This window comes from Epinephelus lanceolatus, chromosome 6, assembly GCF_041903045.1.
Source record: "Epinephelus lanceolatus isolate andai-2023 chromosome 6, ASM4190304v1, whole genome shotgun sequence".
Classification (NCBI taxonomy): domain Eukaryota; kingdom Metazoa; phylum Chordata; class Actinopteri; order Perciformes; family Serranidae; genus Epinephelus; species Epinephelus lanceolatus.
Window position 1 is genome coordinate 25,356,434 of NC_135739.1, and position 25,625 is coordinate 25,382,058.

Consider the following 25,625-nt stretch of genomic DNA (forward strand, 5'->3'; position numbering starts at 1 on the left):
TCCCAAACAACTTTAGGCCAAAACAACAACGGATTGAGAGGGCTGAGCTGCTGCACTGTGCCATTTCTGCCAAAGCAACTAATCTAACCCAAAACAAATACTAAAACCTGAAAACAAAGACTGGCAGTAATTGCAAAAAGGATTTAGAAGGAGGTGGATGTGTGGGGCTGAGGCATGAGGTCATTGTCTTGGTGGGCCATTAGCTTAGTGCACTAAGCTGCTAATGACACGTTCGGAGGCACCTTTGGTGAACAGAGCAACAATTATGAATATGTGGTGGCTGGAAAAATGAAGGCCAGTCCGAAGACTGCCTGGTAATTGTTTAATGTCAACTGGAGATGACAAGCAGACATAGTAGTAAGGGTCCCAAAGAATGTGGGCCTTCACCAGAGAGAGAACAGTTGGAGTATTAGATAAAAAAGTCACTTAAAAAGATGGCAACACCAGGAGGTTGTGCTTCTAATGCTGGTAAGCTGGGTAACAAGCAGGGCTGTTATAAGAAAAAGTTGACAACAGAAGACCTCAGCTGCAATTTTACCATAATTTCCTGCTGTAGAGCAGCATTTGACAGAGAAATTGGTGACTGGTCAAACTTTCTACTCTGTAAATAGAAGGAACCTGCAGAAAGAAAAGGAAAACACATGCAGTACACTGTGCAAAAAAACAATTTCCCTTTCAGCTGTAACAACCCACTGATGCCCCCATTCACACAGAGATGCGATGCTTCAGCTGAACTCCATGTGTTTCAATAGAAGGATGGAACAGAGAATGTGGGTGTATGGGTTTGTGGGCCGAAGGGAAAGACAGAGGCTAGAGCAACACATGTTGGAAGTGGTGTTGCCCTTTAAGGGCCAAGGAGCACAATGTTCTTTAAATTTGAGCAGCTGCTGTTGAATCCAGTAGGATCTGGGCTGCACTCCAGAACACAAGCTTTGTAATCATGAAGAAGTCCTGGATAGCATCTTCCAACAGGCTTCTCTCTGACTGCTATTTCCTTCACACTCCTGTTCTCTGTTTGTCCCTCTGATAAGCACACCTCACATGTCACTAAGAACCGCATGCAATGCAAACATTATTTATATAATTCAGTCATGGGTTCTAGAAGATTTTTCTTGATTACATATTGTGTTGGATACCTAGTTTAACACTTATTACACACTACACTTATCTCATCACAGGAAATACTAATAATCATGCTGTTAAGCCTCCCATCTACGTTCCACCGCAGGAAGCATAGGCACGGCACTTGTGAAGCACGCAGGACTTTAAGTCTTATCAACTCTGCCAATTCTGCAGGGCCCACGGCATGACCTCCGCATTGTACGACTTCAGTCACCTGGGCTGGTGTCTCATGTATATGCATGAAGCTGGTGGTCCAGGCCATATCCCCTTGCTCTTCTTTATGCATGAGTTGGGCCACTCCAAAGGTCGTCACTCACACCGTCTCCACAGGAAGCACCTCTTTTTCCCATGTCTCATCCCCTGCTTAGGTGTGGAGCACCTACACTATCCTAGTCTGGATTGTTGATTTGTTTCCTGCACATTAATATAGCATTATTTTTATTTATTTATTTATTTTTTTGCATTTTTTGTTTTATTGTCTTCAAGATTAAAACTTTTGTGGGTAAGTTAATCATATGTCCAGCTGCACTGGTTGCTCAGTTGCACATTAATATGAATATATGTGCGTATACACATACTCAGAACAGCAGTAATTGCAGAATGGCAGCGAACTGATTTACATTTTCTCAGTCATCCAACAAAATCATATGGGATCAAAATACTGGCACAAATTTAATGAAACATAATGAGAAACGTGAAGGGAAATAGGAACCAGATGCAGGAAATCTAACTGCTAATTTCAATCAAAGTTGAATTACATATAGCTTTAAGGAAATAAATGAAACAAATTGTGATTTCATTAAATTAAATTCATGAATTAAGTTTCTATTCTAGCCATCAAATACGTATTAGTGATTATTAGTGTCGTTTTTGGGGCTCCACACACAGAGGGTGGCTGTGGCTGTTTAATAGAATAAAATGAAGAAGAAAACGTTGCTTTTCCACTATCAGTTTCTCATTATGAAACAGATTATGGAAATTACCTGATATGGGAGGAAACATAAGGGTATCTACCGGCACAGGTTGAATCACCAGGACAATCAGCACAGCGAGTGCTTATCGTTGTAAAAGTGTCTCGAAGACACTGATCTTTCAATTTAGTACTCTGGCCAACTCGTTGCTGCGACAAAGGATCCATTTATCTAAACTTTCTAGCCAGAAGTAAACCAATCAACCAGACCCTAGCACCCCTTCTGCTTTCCCCTCTCTCTCCATCTCCTTGTGTCTTCACTTCTTCTTTTTCCCCTTATTTTTACTCTACCCCCATCTTATATTGGCTGTGGCCAGATGTCTAGGGTGGCCAGGGTCGCTGCACTTGAGCAAGAATTATATGAAATTGATGGCCAAGGTTCAGAAACCAGCCAACCCTGGCTAGAGGCAAGCTCCTTCCACTTATCCTGCTCCATCAGCACCACCTCTTTTTTCTCTCCCTCTTTCACCTTTTGTCTTTCTTGCTAGCATTCAGCTTGTGTCCCCCTTCTTCATCCTTCAATCACACGTGATTACAGATGTCACTCGATTCATTTGACGGGATTGCTGCCGCGTTACCACAGTGATGCTGCGGCTGCATTACAGGTTCCGAGGATCAAAGGATTCAGAGGCCATAAACTCTCATCTGAGTGAATTTCCTCTTGAGGGAACTTTTTCTACAAGATAGAAAGACGGAATGAGGGAGATAGAAGGCTGGCAAAAGTCTGGCAGGCATACAAATGCCAATTTGAAGGTATGAAGTGGGGCAAGGGGAGGGAAAGGTGAAAGGTGGGCAGAGAGGTATCCTCCAAGAGTGGAAAGGAAGTGTTGGAGGAATACTTCTGAGCAAAAAACACAAAACTTCTTAAGCCTTCAATGAGAGATCAGGGGCATGAGGGCCATCCACGTGGTCAACATCCGCCTACTGATTTGTTGTTTGTGCCGAGCCTGCCCTCTACTATACACCAATAACACCAATAACAGCTAGACAATCCCAACACAGCATGGAGTAGCACCTTATAAGCACCATTACTGAACAGAACAGGAACTTTGCTGCACACGTAATCCTCCTCAAATTTAAGAGTCAAGTAACAACCACAAAAAAGAGAATGTTAGTTACTATGATCATGCACAAAGAGAAAGCATTCTGTTAATATCTGCAAATGAAAAATAAAATGCTTGCACTGACTAGATGATAATAGGTGTCTCATGCAAGAATGGGTTCACTGCGAGCAGGTAACCTGCACCGATGGGTGCAGATCTTAACAGCACTAAACAAATGTATTATTTACTGGTGGAGGAGGTGAGTGCTGCTCGGGAATGAGAATTGACTTGTTTGTCAGGGACAAGCTGGAGATAAGCAGCTGGCAAAAACAACTGAAAGAGTACATAGCATTAGCTCAGTGTGGACTCGGTCACATGAGGTATGTCAGAGTCTCGGGCTCTGTTAAAGGAGGAATGTTTTTTTTCTTTTCTGTCTTTTATTAAGGCATTTATATTCATATTATGTTGTGGACAATTTCATTCAATTGGCATATAAGTATACATTTTAACAAGGCTGATGTAGCCAGAAGACAAATATGAAACGTTGGAAGGTATCCCAACAGAACACATGCAGTCAAGATGCAGCATTAACACTTTGATGTGGAAATTATTTCACCAAAGTCTCCTTAGACTTAAGAGTGTTTTTCGTATCATCTGAGGCTTGTCTCCATTTTGTCCTAGTCTCGTAACACTGAGCTTATTGTCTTGGACCCACAAGTACAATACAAGTCCAATAATATACAAGAATTATACAATTTTTTTTTAACCTATTCCTCTATTTCAGTATTTATGGTGTTTTCTTCTTTCTACCTTTTGGCTTTTCTACTCACCTTCCTGCCACTTTTTTCTGCATTTTCCCCCTCCTATCTTTCTCACTTTCACTATAGGTGTATGAGATCAGTGGAAGAGGGCAAAGGTCACCTCAGAGGCAGGCGGACAGGAAGAGGAAGAACAGCGAGATCTGTTGCTGATACTGCCAAGCTTATTCTTGACTGTCTCATTACAGAGCAGCCACTACCTGCCTGCTGGCTCCCCCCCCCCAATCTCCAACACACACAAACACTTCAACACACTCTGTCACACACCGGCTGTCAACCGTGTGCACTTGCACACACATCATGACACTAACTCTGTCTCTCATACACACACACACACACACCTGTTCATGTTTCGCTATGTGTCTTATTAATTTTTCATCCAGCCTGTCTGATGCCCTGGACTCACCTCTTTCTCTGAAATAAAACACATGCACACAAAAAAAACATTCAACCCTTGAACACCCAAACAGCACGGCATTAGCACTACAAAGAGAAGGAGAAGAAGAACTGACCACGGACAAATCAATGCAACAGAAAATGTAAATGGAAAAACAGAAAAACTTACATCTGCAAAAAGTAAGTTTCGGGAGAGAAGAGTTTTCTCTTTAACAGCCATATATTTGTGAGAAAACGTAAAAGTGTAGTTTTAAGAGGTTACAAAAACCCAAGGGGTCTTGAATGGACTCAAGGGGAATATTCCACCAACTTAAATGTGTATTTGTTCTGGTGCTTGTTAGATATGTACAAGGAATACTGATGAAATGAAAAGCAAGGAGGAGAAATTTTCTCTATTTTTTCTCTCTCTTCTCATCATCTCTCTTTTCTCAAACTGTCTCTTCCTCTCTGTCTTAGCCTGGGCTCAGACTTTTTAAAATTTGAAATCGGATTGCATCACATGCATGCAGAGAAATCTCACTGTTTTCTTAACTCATATTGCAAACATGCGCACACTTAAAGCTGCGAAGAACAGTTCACAACATAACCTAATGTAATGTGAGGCTAACCTTCTTCAACCTTCGTCTCCCCCTTTCTTCCCCTCCTCCTCCCTCAAACTTCGCCCGAGTATGGCTCATTATACTTGAGGTTGCATCCAAGTATTTCAAAGCACATTTTTTTCTCAGTACAGCAAAGGCATTTTAATTCTAAGGTAAAAACATTTTTTGTCTATCAAAGGACTTGAAAGAAATGAGGGACTAAAGATCATCTGTCTATTATGAAGGATGCCCTGCAGGTCTGTGACATACTGTGAATGGATCTGGATTTGTATTTTATTTTACTGCAGTTTGTTTAAAATATACCTGATAAATGGCTGCATTACAAACACATACGCACTGCTGTCCACTCTGACAGGCTGCAATTTCTCTCTCACACACACAACCCATTCAAATACAACGAAAGAAGATTGGTAGAGACATAAAAGAGAGAACAACTGTGCATCAGACAGATAGAGAGGAGAGGGCTTTGAACATAATGGTGGAGATACTGTGTGAGAGAGACAGAAAAAGGTAGATGGAGAACTGAAAGAAGAGGTGAAGACAGGAAATAGAATGTCTTAAGGCTTGGCCTGGAGCCACTCCTGGTTGAAAGGTTGATTGGTCTCCATCCCTTTAACTTTCACTCCAGTTCGCCTTCCCTCTTGCTGCCGCTCACTTTTTTCTCCCCCATCTCATCATTGCACCTCTGTCTGCCTCCCACCTCTGTTTCACCCTCCTTTTTCAACCCGTCTCCTATAAAAAGGTACCTTGAATTCACTGGTCTTGATCTCTGCACAGACTGTACGTGTACCAAGATCCAGAAGCCCATTAAAATTCACCATTACCTGCTTCTTCACAAGAGAGCAGCCAATTAGCAGACAGCCTGATCAAACAGTAGGCATGCTACGCCCCAACTCCCCTCTGGGTAATAGTGGGTGCGTTCCTGAACCTGACCGGCACAGCGTTGCTCTGTGGCAGATGGGTGGAGTTTCCAGTCAATTTAAAACCAGCAAATGAAACGGCACATGCAGCTTGTGTTGATCTGAATCTATGTGCAGCAAGAAAACAAAACGCCACTTGTACACACGACATAATAAGCACTGAAAACTGGTAAATATTCGCTGTTAACGTGGTTTGACATGGCTAAATCCAATGGAAATGGTATCGTATTCTCTTTGCCAACAAATGTAAACTGAGAACTGTGATCAAAGTTTGGCACGAGTGACATTTATTTACCCTGACATACACTGGATTTACATGCATATGTAAAACAAGACGAGGAGGAGGGGTGCGGTTAGGTTAGGTTGGAGGCAAAACTACAGAGAAAAAAACCCCTAAAAATACAGTTTATGAACTAAATCAGTGCCGTGGATGAAAACCAGACTTGCAACTTGGCATTCACAGAGAGAACGAATGATGATTGGAAAGGTTTGAGAGTAAGAAGAGTGATGAGACACATAGAAGGGTACGTTTGATTGGTTCCACCTGGTTGGGAGTGGCGAAGGGAAAACAAGCAGGATGTGAGCGTGACTGTGTGGGTGGGTGCACAAAGGTGTATGACTGCAAATGAAGGTCATGGCTAGGTCTGGTATCTAGCACTATATAGAGCCAAACCAGAGTACTAGACTCTGTGTGTGCATGTGTGTATGTGTGCATCAGAGGTGAGTCTCTGGTGCCTGCTGGTTCAAACGGCCCAGAGCACGCTTTGTGAGAGAAACTGCAGTTCCATGGCTTCACCACTGAGGTACAACTCAACCAATGTGGTTATTTCTGCCTCACTGTGATCTAAACAGTGGATTTTCCAAACACACCAAGAGACACATCATATTTACAACTTGTTCAATATAAAAAAAAAGCCTGAATATCAGCCCAAATCTCATCCATCACCGTTTTTGCTCATTGGGATGCCGCAGGGGAGAATCTATTTTCAACAGTAATCACAGGGCTAAAGACTGTAGCAGTCTAAAATACAAGCACACAAAGTGGGATAACACCCCATGATCTCCCCACAACAGCGTGAGCTGACAGTATCCCAGTGGCAACTTTGCCTTCTTTTTTTGACACTCAGAAAACAGTCAAATCCTTAAAACAGAAAAAAGAATGTTCCCATGACAAAAAAAAACCAGAGCAAGCTGCAAGTTGAGTCAGATCTCAAGAGTGTGCTTCATACGCTTGTCAGTCCCTCTCCAAGGACTCCCAGAGGACTGTATGCAAGTCTTAGTGGAGCCAGATGGCCCCCATCTTAGGTATTCAGCTGAGGCAGTGGAGCAACAGCCAAGGAGGTGTCACAGTCGATGCTAAATGCACCCTGCCATTGCCACCAACACACGCAAGTACACACAAACACGGAGACGACAGAAGAGAGGATGGCGTTGTGTCATTGGAAATAGGGTTTAGGTTTTGCCTGTCTGTATTATCTTTTGTATGAATAAATGTATGTGGATGTTTTAAGTATTTGCAGAATGTCTATATCCTGCTATGTGTACACGTTTTCGTAGATCTAAGGTAGTGTACATACAGTACGTGTTGGGAGTGGTTACACGCATGCACATTGCCGGTGTGTATGGATAGCTTTCCGGTGCAGAGGCATTGAGGTGTGTGTGCAGTGAGCACTGTGCTATTGTTAATTTCCTTTTAAACTCCAAGCAGAGCCCACATGCTGTCATGGCAGATGAGTTTGCACTACGACAGAAAATACTGTGCCTCTGTGTATATGTGTGCTTAACAGTGACTGTGCATATATTCACTTGGGTATGCCTGTCTTTGAGGACTGCTGCTATTTTGAGTAAAAATGATTCCTGCTCTTAATTAGGCTTAAATTTCTCATAATGATTTATGTGTTCAGGGAGTTTCCTAACCCTTTGTTAGCAAGTGTGCACCCATGCAGGCATTATATTGATGTGTAAGCCTTGCATGTTTGCATGTTATTCCATTAAGTGTGTGTGTATGCAGCTGTATTTTCTCCCAAATGTGTGCCATGGCTTTCTGGCCCAGTCACCCATTGTGGCGACCCATTTTCTGCCTCTCCTGATCCCACACCACAACCCCTCTGTTTACTGGGGATGTGTCCCTTGTGCCTTGTCCCATATCCCATAATCCTTTGCCCCTGTTCCAAGAACCCATGTTGGGCTATTGTCCTCCTCACCTGTTCTACACTGCCAATAGTCCGCAACACCCCCTGTTGTCTCCCTTCATCTTTGGCCAACTTTTGACTTTTTTTTCCCCTATTTGTTCCGCTGGTTTGCTCCACTTCCATCTACATGTATTCTCTCCCCACATTCACCCTCATTTTATATCCATTTTCACTTCGCCCTTAACACCTTTCTCCCGCCTCACGTCTGCCCTTTCTGTGAATCAAATTATGTCGCTCTCCTCTCATATCTCCCACTTTTCTCTCTATATCTTTGCTGTCTCCTTCCTAATGGGTTAATGCACGGGGACCCAACCTCATTAAAGATGGAAAACAGAGAGAACGTACTGCTCTCCTCCTCTGCCACACATCCTGCACCCTCACCCTCCCCATCATCACACTCTCATCCCTCCTTCAGTGCCGGGGTCTTGCCTGGGCAGGAGCGCCGCTGCCTTTCTCTGGGGCTCTAGAGGAAACCTTGTCGAGCTGATTCCAATAACTTTTCATTTTCCTTCTGCTCCTGTGGACCGCCCTGGGTTTGCCCTGATCTCTCACACACAATTGCACACACTGGCGTGCACATGCCTGCGCTTGTAGTTTAAAATTTGGTGTGCTTGTTTCTCATTTTCAATTTCTTGTTTTCAATCTGTCTGTGTGCGTGTCTGCTGTTTCTTTGTAAAGGACTTTCAGGACTTGATTTTAGCAGATAAATTGAGTTCTGACTATGAATAATATGTGGTCTGAGGACGAGGATGAAACTATTGATGCAGGCTGGAAGCGTGATTGCTTCTTAGTCTTGTAATGCTATATAAATGCTACACACAGGATCCTACACAGTGTTTTGTAATCAAGTGTCCAGTAAATGGCAGACACTATTCTATAAATGCAGCATCTGAGCTGGGCAGCAACCACACGTCCATCAGGAGCACTGGTACCTACTTACTCAGTGTACATCACTCTAGGCACTGGCATGAATTGTCACAAATGTGAACAGAGATGTAATTTCAGAGTCTAAGTACCACATTTCATATCAAGTTTTGAAGGGCACCTGAGGCAATCGCAACCCCCTAGCACCCAACAGCATGCTTCCAGGGTGGGGGGGTTTGTTGCTAACAATAACTAACCCAGGATACTGGGCCAGGCTTCCAGTCCCTGGTCCAACACCCCACCCCACCGCACTGCCTGTGGATCTGACAGCCAGGAAGGCCTAGCTCGTGTGCTGCCAGCCAGCCAGCAATAGCTCAGCTTCATCCAGCCCTGGAAACATGGCAGATGGCGGCAGGAGAGAACAGAAGAGAAGACGATGTGTGTGTGTGTGTCTATGTATCTGAGGCAGACAGAGACAGGTAGAAGGAGAGAGAAGAAAGCGGGAGTGTGTGACCACATGCTTGCTTGCCTATGATACTGTCCTCCGTGACCTCTAAGCTAGAGCTAAAAAAAAAAAAAAGGTGTATTATCTGTTCTGAATCTAAAATAGCACCTATAAGGACAGATCAATATGAGGTCCACAAAGATCAGCTGTGTTGTTATTTTACACCTGTTTATGTGTGAGTGTGTCTGGATGCGTCTCCAGACACGTCTGTCCGCCACTGTGCCCTGACTGTGTCTGGTGGGGTGACCAATCAATCTTTTTCATTCAGGGATCCTATGGGTTTTCATCACGGGCAAATAGAGGTTTAGCTCTTCCATGAATGCACAGCTGATTAGTCTCATCAAACTGATGGATCCTTGATAAATAGGTGTCACGCTGTCCATCTGCTATAAGCGAATACGTGTCTACTTTAGGCTGTGACATGCGCCTGCACAAGAACTTTAAAAGATAATCCAAAACATTTTCACGTATAGTAATTTGGCTTCTTTAGTGATGAGTTGTGTAATGTGTATATATAGTAGTACTCAATAAATAAAAGCTTTTATAGATATCAGTTAGGTCTTCATCAATAAACCTCACAGCACACAGGAAGACAATCTTTCTATGTTTCTAATATGTCAAAATCTTATAAAATCACAAATGCTATAAAGAAAAACCTTGTGTGAAACTTATGACCCGTCTAAACAACTTTTACAGCAAAAGCCAAAATGGTCTACCAGAGCACTACCTACAGATATACTGAGAAAAGTACAGCCCTCACTAACTCACTGGCAAGTGCAGTACAAAAACTCCAAGGCAAGATGTCATCATAAAAAAACCTGAGGAGCTCACGGACGTCCACTTAAATGATTTACTTTTGTAGTTACCCCTCTGCACACTGTTTCATAATGCAGGACTCACCTCGGATGATGGACAGCTTGGCATTGACGGTAATCTCGGCCTCGCTGTTCTCAGCAACGCATTCGTAGATGTTCTCGTCACGTGGCGCTCGGAGAGGCTGGATTCTGAGTACGGCGCCGGCACCCTCGTCAAACTCAATGGTCTGTAGGGTAGAGTAAATAGGGTTAGGCTCCAAAGCAAACAGTTTCTTGGGAGGATGAGTTTGGTGTTAATGCTCTCATGTAACTATGCTAACTTAGATTACTAAAAAACTGATTGTAAACTGGATCCAAAACTAAAGACATATGAGAGAGTTACAAATTTTCTTGGTAGGAAAGGTGTGGTGTCTATTCTTTTATATCCTTCCGTTCTCATAAATACAGAACTATAAGGAAACACAGTCTCTCTCCACACACACACACTCACATACACACTTTCACACGCAATCCCAGCCCCATATCTTTGCGTGTGATGTGCTCGCCTCTTTGTGTTTTCATCTCTTGTTTTTATCTGTAATTATGCCCTTTGTTCTCTGTAAAGCCCGTTGTTTTGAACTTTGTTGAAAGTGCTTCTTAAAAACAAAATCAGACTACACTCGGAACGCAACATGTGCCGAGAATACTGAGTGGAAGGAAGCTGTATTTATAAAAAGACTCACTTTCAAAAAGGATTACATTTAGGGAAGAGCTACATAAACATTAACGCCTTTTATCTTTGAATTATCAAGATACTCTTGATGTGTCAAATCAGAAATGATGAGGTTGCTCAGTAATAACATTAGACGTTTTCTCATAATTCTTAAGTGAAGTACAAAGTGCTCTTTTAGGCAAAGCTGTTTGTGTTCACACAGGGTTTTTTTTAATGTGTGTCTCATTCAAGTATAACAAGAACATGACGAAGGACAGTATTAGTATGCCTAAGGAAACATCTATCTCCATAGGATTTAGACTAATTATATCAATTGGCTTGCCTAACTGGATGTCAGCATCCTGATTTTTTAAATTTTAAAGAAGTATTTCAATGCTGGAAGGATTTCTTTGATACACTGGGCTGTCTGTGTCGTAGAAAGACACAAATACCTTTGAAATTGGTGATGTTTCTGAAAACATGAGGCAAGAAATAGGTAACACAGTAACAAAATCTTTGTTCATATTTGATCAACACTGTTTACTGTTACTGGTTGATCTCATTTTGTCCAGCCTCACTTTTGACAATACAGGAACCAGTATGACGCCCACTTCCCCTTCACAGATCCTCATATTACAGCCAAACAGTGCACTAAAATATGTTTCTGAAAACATTTTAGGGAAGAAAGAGGCAATATTGTAACGTAACCTTGGTTTAAATATGAACAACACTGCTGAGTTGTACAGTTTGATAGGAGTTTGGTCTGATTTTGAGAGAGAAACAGAAAGGGGCGGGTGTGTCTCTCAATCCGTTTCTATACTCTTTGTGTCTGTGATGGCAGGCATACAGAAATGCAGAGGTCAGCCTGCAGTGTGAGCAACAATCCTAGAATCAGCAAAAGTTGGCTATCTAGCATATTTAAGCTGAGAGATGGGGACTGGTAAAATGGAGGGTTTACCACAGTTTATTTACACATACTACCCACGCTGTTGTGATACAAAGCTGGTTGAAAATTGGCAAGGTATCCCTTTAAGAACAATATAGTGATCTAAAATAGTTTGGACTTGCTAATAACTTAAGTTTTTATATTTAATTCAACCACTCAATCAAATCCATTTTTGTAGAGCTACTTTAATAGCAACCTTTTGAATGTGTCTTCATTTTTAAAACCTGATGCCAGTGGGTGACAGTCAGGCAGTTTGCCTGAGAAGTTACAGAAACTGGCAACTGGCCAACGTCTAAAGAGCCACAGTTTTGATCTCCCTTAAAATCACATTAACAGCCATGTATACTGCTCTAAGGCAGGATCTCAAAAATAGGTAAATGACATGACTCTAAATGGTGACATTTCTGAACCAATTACGCCTTCTTTTTAATATAGCTAGTCATTTCCCAAACTAATCTCTTTTGCTCTAATTTCCGGATGGATGAAGAGTTAGAGAGGATGGTCAGCGCGTCTGCCAGTCTCACAGGACACCTACTCTTCTAACATCTATCGTTCCTCAGAGGAGCTTACAACATCTCGACGAAGGGTTCACTGCTGGGATCTCAGAGCAAAGCATGACTTTGAGATTGTGAGAAGTACTAGTCTTCAGCAGCCCTGCTGCTCCACTGCTGCACATCTCAGGGCTGAGCCGCTAATTAGGCTAAAAAACACTGCAGAACATGGCATCATGATCGATATCAAAGCAGCTGTCTAGAGGGTAGAACAGGGAGAGAAAAAAATCAGAACTACTTCAAAACCCCTTTACAAATTTTTTATTTCATGCTAAACGGAGGAAGAGAAGCGTCCGTTCTGGCGGGCTCCTTCACGCCCTTGGCTTTGTTTCCCACTTAGCATGCAGAAGAAGAGAACGTACAAACACAGCTTGTCTTTTTATTTTGTCCTCCGTTGAGATGCTGCTTCTCCCCCTGTTGATGTTGTTGTCATTTTTTGCTTTTTAGCCCCCTCCCCTGTGGTTGTCTTCACGCTGCAGCGTGTGCATGTCTATCTCTGTGCACTGCTGTCGTTAACGAAAGCAACTTTTTAATTAAGAGACACTGAGCATCAATCAAGACTTTTAGAGATGCCATCTGGGACGCCTGCCGAGAACTGAACAACAAACATCATGAATAACGCACAGACAGACGCATTCACACAGACAGGGCGGTATGCAGAAAAAGAAACCCGCACTGGAAACAACAATGTGACAATGGAGACAGAGCCAGTCAAGTGCATAGAGGACAGAGAGGGAGGACTGGGAGGGCTCTGAATTGCGTTACTGGGTGACTGTAGCCAATGGTGCCCCAGCACATTGCTCAGAGGTTAAAGAGGCCAGTCCATGAAAAGACTGGTAGTTGCTGTCCAGAACTATTTGTGAAAACTGTGGGTGAAGAAAGCAAACGAAGACACCCTTTTCTGTCTTTTCTAAGACTGTGTGGGAACCCAACTGCAACAGGAGACTGTGTGGTGCAGGTCAGCATTGTGAAAGAGCGTGTGTGGGCAAATAAAGGTTAAAATGAGTGACATAGTTTTTCATCTTACTTCAGTCCAGTGTTGCATGCCATTTCTGCATAGACTGTATAATAAAAATAATGGATGTAGGCACTGTGACATCACCCATTGATTTGTGGCCTCCTGTTTTGAAGGCTCAAGTTTTGCATTTTGGCTGTTGCTATCTTGGATTTTTGGAGCCAGAATGAGCGAGGAGTGGAAGTTACTCATAGACTGTGGTGATGCCTCACAGACAGCCTGCCACTCAAAGCAGAAATGCCCTTAATTATGAATAAATCTAAGACTTAATAAAACTTAAATGGGTGAGTAATATAAAAAATCCCCACCCATACAGTTGTTATGAATGGATAGACACCAAAATCATTTTTTGTATGAGGCTGTAAACATGTTTATTTCTGCTGTAAAGTTGGGCATTCTTGGGTGTCTATGGGGACTCTGTTTTGGAGCCTCAAGTGGTCATTTGAGGAACTGCAGTTTTAGCCCCAAAGGTTGCCGCTTGCATTTCAGTGATGTGGTACAGGACAGTAAAAATAAAGTTACACTCCTCACAGTGCAGCAGTGCTCATTGACTCACCTCTATACGCTGGGAGTTGACCTTCTTGCCTTTCTTGTTCCAGCTAACCCTTGGCTTGGGGTCGCCCGTCGCCTGGCACACAAAGGAAACCACACCCCCTGAGACACCAATCTGGTCGACGGGAACTTTAGTGAACCGTGGTGCAGCTGGGAAGTGAGGGTGACACAGACAGAGAGAGAGAGAAGGAGAAAGAGAGACGTTAGCACAAGCCGTAAGACGAATGTTGAGCCACTGAAGCTAACCCAGTTCCTTTCAAGGCAGCGTTAAATAAGCGTGATTACATTTCTGAAAGGACATACTACCAAATTCCTATTCCCACACACAAGACACACACACAGGACTCTATAATGTCACGCAAGCCCACACTTCCTCCTCTTGCAACCCCTTCTGTATCTTATTCTCACTCTGTGCCACACACCCACACACACTGTTCTGCAGCAGAGCAAAGTCTTGGATAAGGGAGGCAGTCAGTTTGAGTTTTTGAGACACAAGATGAATAGCTGCACGGATAGACAGGTTAGGCAGACGGACAAGCAGACAGATAGCTCACCATGTATCAATAGTGGTCTATCTATATCAAGTCAAGTGTCTTAACTGTGGGAGACTTGGGATTTGGTCAATGAACCTACTGCTTTTTTTGCGACAGGGCAGCCTCTTTAACCACTGGGCTATGTCATTATGTCCATTATCCTAAATCTCCACCTGCAGTACACACTTGGGTTGAATTACAGGACTGTGCCTCATCTAGTATCCTAATTTCAGCGCTGTGTAGTTTTGCATGTAAATCATGGCGCTGTGAATTTATATGTTGATGATGTGCCAAGGTGCTGATGATCAGTAGCTCAAAGATCTCTCCATAGGGAACATGGAGTCTGGATATTACAAGTACAGTAGCAAACCCTCAGGGAAGGGTAGTAAGAAGATGAGGCAGTAAAAGTGGGTTTTTGGTTTTAATCTGATATCGTATATAAGTGCTTTTCCTGTTTGATAGAGGATAGCGTGGATAAAGCCACAATCGGTGGTTCAGTTCTCACTTGGACCACACAAACTAACTAAGGCTGCTTTCAGACCTAGAGTTCATTTGAAACTGGACTGAGGCCACCTCTTCAAGAAGGTCTCAGTCCAGTTGTTTTGGTATGCACCCGAGTGTGATTGTTGTGTTCACACCTGCCCAAATGAACCGCACTTATGGGGCAGACAAACTTGAGTTCAATTGAACCGAACCAAACAGGGCAGGTGTGAAAGCATCCTTAAAATGTATGCTCTCATACATCTGAGACTCTTTGGTTAAATTCTTCTCATCAAAAGGCGGTAATTTCGGTGCTTTTGGTGCTTCAGTTTGTTGCCTGTGCCTTGGTTGCAGTAGGTTCAAGACAACAAGCTTGGTAGAGAGAGAGCAAGAGAGAGACAGAGAGAGAAAACAGATTCTCCTGGGGAACTCGTTAAATCTGAATCATACAGATATGTGGGGATGATCAAACGGCCAGCGCATAACGTCAAATTAATAATTAAGGGACCATGGGCCGACACCAGTCTCCAGGCATTGCTAAACACATATGAAGGAGAGTTCCTGCATTCATTATCAGCTAAGGAGAGATAGAGAGCGGATATTTAAGAGAGAATGAGGCAGAGAAAGAGAAATAGTGTAGGACAAGGGAAAGGAAGAGAAGAAGGGTGAGTGTACTGCTTCAGGAAAGCAGAGGCACCACATGTAGAGTTCAATTCACCGCCCCCAACTAACCACCCAAATGCTTCTAACGCAAATATTACACCAAGATACACAAACTGGTTTAACTAGTGGTCGGTGGGTAGTTAATCTCAAAAGCAGTTTTCACAATTTCCTCAACCAGCTGGAATTTTTCAACTAGAGGAGGCTCTCTAAATGAGAATGAGTGGTTATTCACATCATAACAAATATCAAAATGTGTTCCTGCCCTGCTTACGAGTGTGCGCCAGTGTGAGACACATTTAACCTTGATTTTACAAGCTTAGATGTCAGTGGATGCGAGATTATCGCTGAAAGCAAGAATATGTGCTCATTACGCTGTCCATGGTCAAATGAAGATAAAAAAAATGCTTTCAACTAAAAACTATTATGAGTACTTTTATTTCAGACTACAGTCAGCAGTCAGAGTTGCTCACCTGCAGACGAGCAGAGCTACTCTTATCTGGCTTTGATTTCTGTCTTCTTTCTTGCCCTTTTTTTCTTGGGTAATTTAGGGCATATGCAGCTCTAGGGGTAGAGCGTGACACTAACTGCACTGCCAGAATTAAAGGTGTAATTCCCACTGTGCGCAGCATTGCAAGAATTTGGAATTAAAGTGATAACTTTATGGCATATGCGAATTAAACTGTCATCTATGATAAAAACAATAATAATAACAACATTCTCAACACTGACGGACAACATGGTACACTAAATAAATCAGCCAAAGGGCAAGGATAAACCTCTTCAACTTTTATAAGAAATATTAAAGGGCTGTGTTGCGGGCAATCATTTAATGTTGGAAATATTGATTCCTGGCCCCTCCTGATGGTTAAATGAGCGTGTATTGATTGTTACATCCCTCAAAACATTTCTTAGCCCTCTTTGAATCTTGCTCTGCATCTGTTAAAAAAAATCACCCATGATTTAGTGACTTTACTTGATGAGGAGTAATTTGTACACTCTGTTAATATTTTAAAATCACAGAAGACTAATTACACTGGAGGCAACTATTCAAGAAAGCCCAGTTTTGAAAATGATATGCAGTGGCAGTAAGAGTCTCCTCTTTGTATGTTCACATCGGCTTGGGCGGTGTACCTCCATACCTTCCTGACATGTCACTGAGGTATAGGGTATATGACAGTATTCCTGTAAAAAAAAAAAGAAAAAAAAAAAAAAAGAAGACAAAAAGCAGAGCCGCTGGTGAAAGAAGTCTCAACTCGCCCTGTAGTTTCAACTAGAGATGTGTTGGCAAGTTTGCTACATCCCACAGGCACAAATGCCAAAAAGGGGAACATTCTTATACCTTTTCACTCATTCAACAGCAAAACACAACCGTACACCTTCTGATTTTAAGATTCTCTCGTTCATGGAACTAAGACTACCTTAATTGCCCTCTCAACTCATCACAACACACGTCATTCAAATTCAATTCATTTATCTTCAAAATAAACCCTTATTTCACCAAGTTGGATGTGAAAAAACAGGGACTGCCCATTGCTCCAACAACTCATTGTTCCAAAACATTAATAGCCCGAAAAATGTCCCATTGGACAGAAACTCCATTTTTCCAACAGCCTGTTATCTCATAAACAAACACCAAGTACTCTGAAGACCCACTGCCCCGAAAACACACACTCTCCCAAACAGATCACTGGATCTTCCCGGGTGCCAAATTTTTTTCCTACTATGGTGATGGCATGACCTGCCCTATCCTGCCTCTCTGGCTAGTACTTGTTGCCTTCAGTGGTTGGGTTGGCTAGGTTAGATTGGTTAGCGTTGAAGTAAGAATGTCAGGATAAGCCAATCAAAGGCAGAGTAAGGTGGGTCATGCCTTCACCATAGGAGGAAAGATAATCTCGCAGCAGGGTAGACTGATTAAAGGTCACGAATCTTTCTGACTACAGGGATACTGTATTTTCTGAACAATGGACCTTTGGAGCAATGGCCCTTTAGTTTTGATGTGATGAGCTGTCAGAACAATGGCATGGTACCAAATTACGCTTCCTCTACTGCTGTTTTTGTCTCTCTCTGTCGTTGGAGGCTTTTTGCTAGTCCTGTAACGTCATGGTCACCACTCGCAGTCGGCATCTTTTCCAGCTCAGACTGACCTCTGGTGGTGTGAGCTTTGCACTACATCACTTCAGCATCTACGCATCAGTATGAAAAAGGAGCATCTGCATTTTTGACGATACTGAAAATCACAGTACCCTGATAAACAGTAATACCTTGATAATGCTCAAGCCTCTGTTTATCCTGCATCCATATGTGTTGCATTTACACTGTGGGCAATTCCTTTTTAGCACAAAGCTCAAATGCTGCTTTGTAAACAGTTGTAGCTTTTAAAATTTGAACACCAGACATTTTGATCTTCAAAACAAGTCCAAACCTGAAGTAGCTGAAGAGGTATTCTCCACTTGTTTTTTCAAATGCATCATTGGGACATGAATGATTAACAAATCTAACTTTCTAATAAGATTATGCATGTAATAGATTAGCCATAAAATCAAAGATAAAAGTCTTAAACAAATCACCATTAACTATATGGTCCACGGGAGTCTCTAATATGAAGGTTATGGGCTGTTTCGAGCACTGCAGCTTTTCTCTAGCTTCAAGGAGTAGGCCTACTTTATTTGTCTGGTGCATACACTGATCCCTTTTGGCATTTTACAATCTCAATTTCCATTCTGAAACTACACAACACAGCTTTACAGAACACAGCTCCTCTGCATTTGACCTCCCCTTACAATGTGCCCTCTGTCGAGACAGAAGAGGGATTTACACAGAGCAGGCCTGTGGCAGTGGTTCTGCTGAAGGCCAGCGCACTTTGATTAGTTTTCCCCTGGACCATTCGACATTTCCACCCAGTCGCCTTCTCCCTCTCCTTCTCTCTCCCACTTCATAGGATGAGGGAGAGATATACAATAAATGCACCAGCCCACACGTCAGTCTGAATTTAACTCCTGACAGATTCAGGATTTTTGCTCATAATGCTATGAATATACTTTTCAACATTACCTCAGGAAGGTTTAAAGAAAGCTGGGGAGGCTAGGAGGGGAAAAAATGGTTGAAATGAAAAAGAATGACACAGTAGGGGTTGACAGGAAGACGAGTGCAGGAGGAGGTGGTACTGGAGAGGTCAGTGGTAAAGAGAGAGCTGGAAGAGGAGAGGAGAGGAGGTGAGAGGAGGTCCAAGGACTAGAGGAGATGATGTGAAGAGGGAGGGCAGGACAGAAAGTCCTGAATATATCATCAAAAAAGAAACTTTAACAACTTTTCTCCCTTCTTAAGCATCAAGTTGGACAATGCTAACATCTCTCTAGAGAAATTTCACCTGTACCGGCCAACCAACTTCATTCATTCTGCCTGATCGCATTAAAAATCATGACTATGAACTCATGTGTTCTATCTGACATCCTATTCAGCAGACATTTTTGACACTGTATTCTGTCCGCACTGATCAGAGACACTGTGAGCAAAACAAGCCTGATTTCTAAGACTCACACTGACGTCTTGACTGCATATAAGAAATGGACATGGCCACCATAATGTCACCTACTGGTTTGTGGACTACCCTTACGACGCCTTGAATTTGGCCTTTTTGCAGTTGCCATCTTGATTGTTTGGAGGCAGATATGACCATATTTGGATGAGATGGTGGAGCTGTGGAGGAGCAAGGGGTGGATGTGGCTGAGAACCTGAGGAAAGCACTGTGGTAGTGACTTGTCAATCATAAGGTAGCCACGCCCTACAGCATACCCTGCTTTGTCATCTATTATCTCTATAAATGGGACCATAATTTGCAAAATGAGACCGATTGAGGCCATAATCTCACTAGGACCATGTTTCCTGGGGTAATAAATAAAGTGAGATTTAGGATAATTTTGTAATAGACTTAAATACAATCAAACTTCTTTTAAAAACCAGTGTTACCCCCTAGTGGCCTTTAAATAGAATGCAGGCGTAAGGCACTTCCGCACTCACTTTACTTCTCAGACGCAGAGATAACCCATGGCTGACACTCTTATCTAAAACAACATTTCATAACCATGAGAGAAAAAGTAAGCAGGTCTCTATAAATTTTCAGATGGTTGAGTAAAATACAGTTGGGGCAGCAGTTTCAGCTGGACAAAAGCAGAGGCAATGCTACAGTCGAAACAGAGGAGGTGCTCTGCCTCACCTGAGGCTGTTATCATAGGTTAATCTGCTGTCACTTTTCACACAGACGTGCTTCTAAAAGTGACATTTCACAAAGACATGACTTCAAACCACAGAATTAAACATAATTACATTACATAAGCCCCAAGTTTAGACAGGTTTCGGTTTTAGCTCTGCTGTCTCCCTCTCTCACACTTGCCCACGTATGTGCTATATCTATTTTTGCTCTTTTTTTGGACTATTCAGGAAGTGAGTTTAATATTGTTTGAATGCCATCAGCATTATTTTACTTCCAATCAACGCCGGTTGGGTAAAGGGTAGACACTGTGGCTGAGGGCCCATGAATGTTTGCAATAGTGCAATTACAGGTATACAGTGTGTGATTGTGTGAACTCAGATGAACGTAATTAACCTTTTTTTTTTTCAATTTTCCCCGGCTATGTGCCTCTGGGCTTCTGCTGCCAGTTACCGTTGACTTTGAGCCTTCCTTTTTTTCAGAATTTGAACCTTGGAACGTAGCCAGTAATTGCAGGGTAAAAAAAGGTTGAGTGGTGTCGGGGATTAAATTGCTTTAAAAAAATTCCCAATAATGAGCGATGGCATAGATCACACTATATTATCAAGAGATAGGCTTATTCATAATGTTTCATGCATTGTGTGCGATCAGTGTCGGCATCGTGGATAGAAGTTGACACAAACTGGCTGCTGTGGGGAATCAACTGTATGGCTTTATGGACTTTATCTTCTTAATTTGAAGCATCTTTAAAGATTATATTTATATCACAGTTTATTTCAGTCCAGTTTAGCATCACTTAAAAATAGCTTCACTGTGGAAAACTAAGTTATGTTCCCCATGAAACCTGTTGCTTCGTATTTGAGGGCTTTGTATTTGTTATGGTGAAGCAACTTTGTGACATACAGCAGTATAGCAGAAATGTGTTATAATTATAAAATAAAATGTTGAAATAAGTGTATTGTTAACGCAGTCTTTTTGTAATAATGCTTTCATGGCATTACAATGAAATGCTACATTCAGCATGTTTAATCAGACATATTTAGGTCTACTGTGTTAAAGTAGCTACAGTTAGAAAACTTTTTCTTGAAAGTCAAAGATGTACAATTTAAACACCATTAAATATGTTCCACTTTCCGTGACTATAAAATATGCTTTAGAATGCCCTCTTCTTCCTGCGCGGACATAAGAGTGTTACCCAGAGTACATAGCTTTTGAGGTTTGATTCCCACCGGTGCCCTATTCTAAAAATGTCCACACTTCTTTTGCTGTAAGGTACCTTGTATAAAAGTCTCCACCAAACGGTGTGCGTTATATTACCAGAGATGACATTGCAAGGACATTGCACCCGCAGTGGCCATTTGTCCCTTCCACCAAAGTCTCTCTCTATTCCCCAAGCTTCCCCCCAGACAGACTGAGGTACGGCATTGCCTAGATAAGCACACAAGACCCGTCTTTATCTGCCTGGCAGGGGGACATGGCCTGAACTAAAATAACCAGCAATGGGGGCCTGGCTTTCTTCACAAGGCCCGAGAATAGAACAGATCCACGCAAACACAACTGGCGAGCGGGACAGGGGGAAAAAAAAACCTCACACTGTGCACACAGACGCTTGTTTAGCTAATACAGCTACCACCTGCTACTGGCCGCTACCTCTGTTGGACCTGATAAGACAGAATACACTAGTGCTGTGATTATAAAGTGCTGGAGAGTGGGAGGTGGGCATGTGAATATGAGACAGCTCCATTTACACTTCTGTTCTGTTGTCCTTTGCTAGAGGGGGTGTAAGAGGAGGGAGGGGACTGGCTTTATGACTAATACAGTAATTGATGGAGAAAAGCTTCTTGGGTCATAAATAGGAGCCATTATCCGCTGAATTAGCAAAGTGGGAGACAAAATGACGCATGGCCATTCAGTGATTTGCAGAGAAAGGCAGAGAATTGGGTAAAGGGCACTATCCCTCTTGCTACAAATAGGTATCTCTCACAGCACACAGAGACCTTTTTCCAGCCATGTCTGAAAAGAACATTTGGTACTATTAGTAGTGCTACTACAAGCAGACTAACTCTACTTTCTCCTGTCAGTCATGGCAGGCAGGGTAAAAGGTGTGGTCAGGGTGAGGATGCAGATAAGTATGACATCAATTTCCTTTGGTTTTTTATTGTTGTCCTAATAGCTGCTTTGGATATGAGCAACACGTTAAAAGCACAAAACCTTTTCCTCATTTTTCCATCCCACTCAATGCCGCTTTATCTCAACACACAGTCTCCTGTCTACATGTGCTAACAGATATAATCCTCTGTCTTATTTGGTGTGTTTACAAAGTACATGACAGCAACATGAATGACTGTGTGCTACTGATTTAAAGTTAATTTACTACTTAATCCTGACTGAGATTAAACTTAATTTTCGTATTAGCCAAACAGCAGACACATGACACGCACATGGACATGGGCACTGTCAAGACTGACTGCTTGAGGAACTAAACAACCGATAAGTACTGAGTGGAGAAACTTGGCGTCCTGAAATATTCAAAACTTTATTTTTCATGTTGCACGAAGTCTACTTGAAACTTTGAACATTTACTGTTAAAATATGATTTACTCTGAGAAATTCTAAACTGTGTTCAGCAGTAATAGACCAAGTCAAATGGACTAGCGGTGCAAAGTGATGTTGCTGACGTTGAACTACAGCCATGTGCACCTCTGAGGTGTAGAGATTTACCAGCTTGCAGTATCCACCTAACAGCTATCCAAAAGACTCAGCAGACCGCCAAGCTGCTGGAGCTGCCCGTCCATCAGTCCTGGAGCTGACTTAAAACCCTAACAGCCTTTATCAGCGCGCACAAACACACGCACACACACACAAAATCGCACGTAGACTTAGGGAGGGATGGACGGACAACGGATAGATAGAGATTGATTGATTAACACAGCCAAATTTGCATTCACATGGATGCATTGAACAGCGCACACACACACAAACAAAAATACAAACACACACTCTCCCTCTCACAATCACACACACCACACACCCTCCAGGCCTAAACAACCAAGCCCCATCAATCAGGACCAATTCTCACAGGCTGCCTGGGCAAGCGCCATCGCTATGGAAACCAAGCCTTTACTCTAAAGCCGTCTTGCTTTGTCTTGTCTGGGGGTTTTCACACGCAATCACTGCCAACAACGACCAGCAGACTGCTGCAAAAAAACTTGAACCAGGCGAGAATGATAGAAAGGAGAGAGAAAAAAAGTTGGTCAGGCTGTCGCCAACTTCTGATGGGAGTAAATTTAGACAATTTGGTGGCATCAACATCAACATATTCCAACTCAGAAAATGAAAATGAAGAAATACAGATCTTTATCTTCAACAACAGGCCTTAACAATTCTACAGTCATTCACTCAACAATGTGACATCATCTACCATATCTAACTCAATTTGTAACTGACGCTGTACATTTAAATGAAACAACAGCAGCTACAAAAACAAGTAACGGCACACTTAACTCAGTGTTGATGCTGCAGGGACACACATGTAATGCTGTGATTGTATTGGTGACGTACAAATTTCTGAAACAGCTGAATGTGTGCTTAAAAAAAACACATGTTCTGCCAGTCAGGATGAAAAAGAATTACAGTCTAGACTAATCCCAGCTGTAACCATATTCCACAGGCCATGTTTGGGTCAGGCTCCATTCCTATGTAACCCTTACCTTGGGTGTGCAAGCTTAAGGGTTAATGAAACAGTTGCTTTTCCAATTAAAATATAAGGAAGGAAGGCTAATTGGGATTTGCTCTTGGGGCAGCTGGGGTGCCAAGCAGTTGTGGACATAATGATTCACAACGTGAGTTTGTGCCGTGTGGACTGTACAGCCAGTTCCCACAGTAGAAAACTGTCCATCTTGTAACCTCAAACAGTGTCTTAAAATGATGTTTTCCTTTTAATAATTTAATCAAGAGGCAGGATTATTTTGCCTGTTTAAATGTAGTTAAACTTTTTTTTAAAAGAATATTTTCTTGATACAAGTTGAGAGGTTCAAGTTAAAAACATTATGACATCTTTTAAGACGATTCTCAAAGCAACCGCTGTCAAGAAATTAAATTATGTCACTCCATTAGAAACCGTTTTCACATGTTTTGAGAAAGCAGAGATTTCAGGGCTTAACAGTACATACGCTCTCCCCCATTGCATCATACAGCGCGCCATCTATGACGACTGCACTCCAAGCAAACTCGCAGGGCTCAGGCTTTGCAGTCCATGAGGGATTTGTGGCAGGATGTGGGATAAAATAAGTTCTGGAGTGTAAGTACCCAGAGGTGAAAAAACTTTGCCCGACCACAGTGCTGTCACTGCGAAGCTGCATTTCTAAAAAGAGTGGCAAACTCATAATATGCACAAATTGGTCCCATTGAAACCATTGTTGAAGGCTAAAGAAAAAAGTGAAACACACTAAGTATCCTTCCGCTCATTGGAAATAAATAGGCTCAATTCCTCAGAGAGAAGGAAGGGAAATTAAGCTTAAGTGTGGGTCTGATTCTGAAATGGCTACAGAGCGCACACAAAGACGATCGAATGGGAACAATTTTGGGTCATTTAGACTCACTTGAGGCAACTGACAGTTGTTGGCTCATTAAATGAAGAGGACACCTCCTAACGCCTAAGTCGTTACAGGTCTGATCAAAACAAAGGACGAAAATAAAGAAAATAGAGACCAAATTATATTATTTCTCCAGCAAAAGTAAGATAAAAACTAGAACACACGCTGCATCTTTATATTCAAATCCAAGCTAAGCTAAATACAAGGGAAAATCTCTACCTGTGCAGTCTCAGAAAGGCGGTATAAAAAATTATCGCAACAACAGTCAGACATCAAGGAATATCTTTCTTAGGAGGGGGTTTCAAAAACCTTTGAAGATCTAAACGTGTTCATCAAAGCATTGAAGGCATTACAATTTTAAAAGCTACCTTGGTGGCGTGTTGAATTCCTCTCTGCTGGAAGGGAAGGAAAAAAAAAAAAAAAACATTGAGGGATAGTGCCTTTCACGCACTTCAATCACTCGTATTGTTCTGTCAAACTGAGTTCATATAACATCGCTCAAACTACTGGAGCATGTTACTGAAAAGAGACTGAGAAGGAGAGATGATGGCAAAAAAGAAGAGATATAAGTATCACCCACGCTGTGGCTGCAAGCTTAGAGGACAGCTATTTGATCCATTGTGCTGACCAGGACTGTGCTTTTTAGAGGTACATTTCAATAAAAAAAATACATTGCCTGGATTTTTTTTTCCTGACATTATTGCCTCAGTGGTTAATCTTTCAGAAACAATTTGATATTTGATGGGCATCCACGATATGCTGTCCTGAGACCTCTTTGTAATCAGCCATATGTGTTTGAGCTGCACTGTCGATCACTTGTTTAGCATTGTAAATCCTTTCACTGGGGCTAAACAGGAAGTTTCTTGTCAACGCTGTTCAGTCATCTTGTACGACAAACTGTAAACATGTCCAGAAAGCTAGCACTTTGGCTGCACATGCCACTAAAACTCACATGTTGAACTCCCCTATTTTAATTTTTATTGTAGAATACAGTCGACTTTACAGTGAATGCAAAGCTTGAGGTCTTTCCAAAGAACACTTAAGAAAAGATGGTTTCTTGTACCAATAAATCAAGTTGTTTCCCTCCGCCATGTGTAAGTGCCAACAGGCTACTTCAGGCAGGGATTCATGCCCGTAACTCAATTAAA

General features: G+C 42.2%; 1 protein-coding gene across 7 annotated transcripts in view; it reads right to left on the reverse strand.

Annotated features, from left to right (window-relative positions):
• The window catches only part of ptprsa (protein tyrosine phosphatase receptor type Sa), a 259,574-nt gene that overhangs the window by 106,501 nt on the left and 127,448 nt on the right, over positions 1–25,625 (reverse strand). For all 7 annotated transcript variants that reach the window (XM_078168857.1, XM_078168856.1, XM_078168854.1 and 4 more), the window contains 2 exons: positions 14,004–14,149; positions 10,330–10,471 (listed from right to left, as the gene is read on the reverse strand). In XM_078168857.1, coding sequence (XP_078024983.1) covers positions 10,330–10,471; positions 14,004–14,149 — 288 coding nt within the window. The remainder of the gene's footprint in view (positions 1–10,329; positions 10,472–14,003; positions 14,150–25,625) is intronic.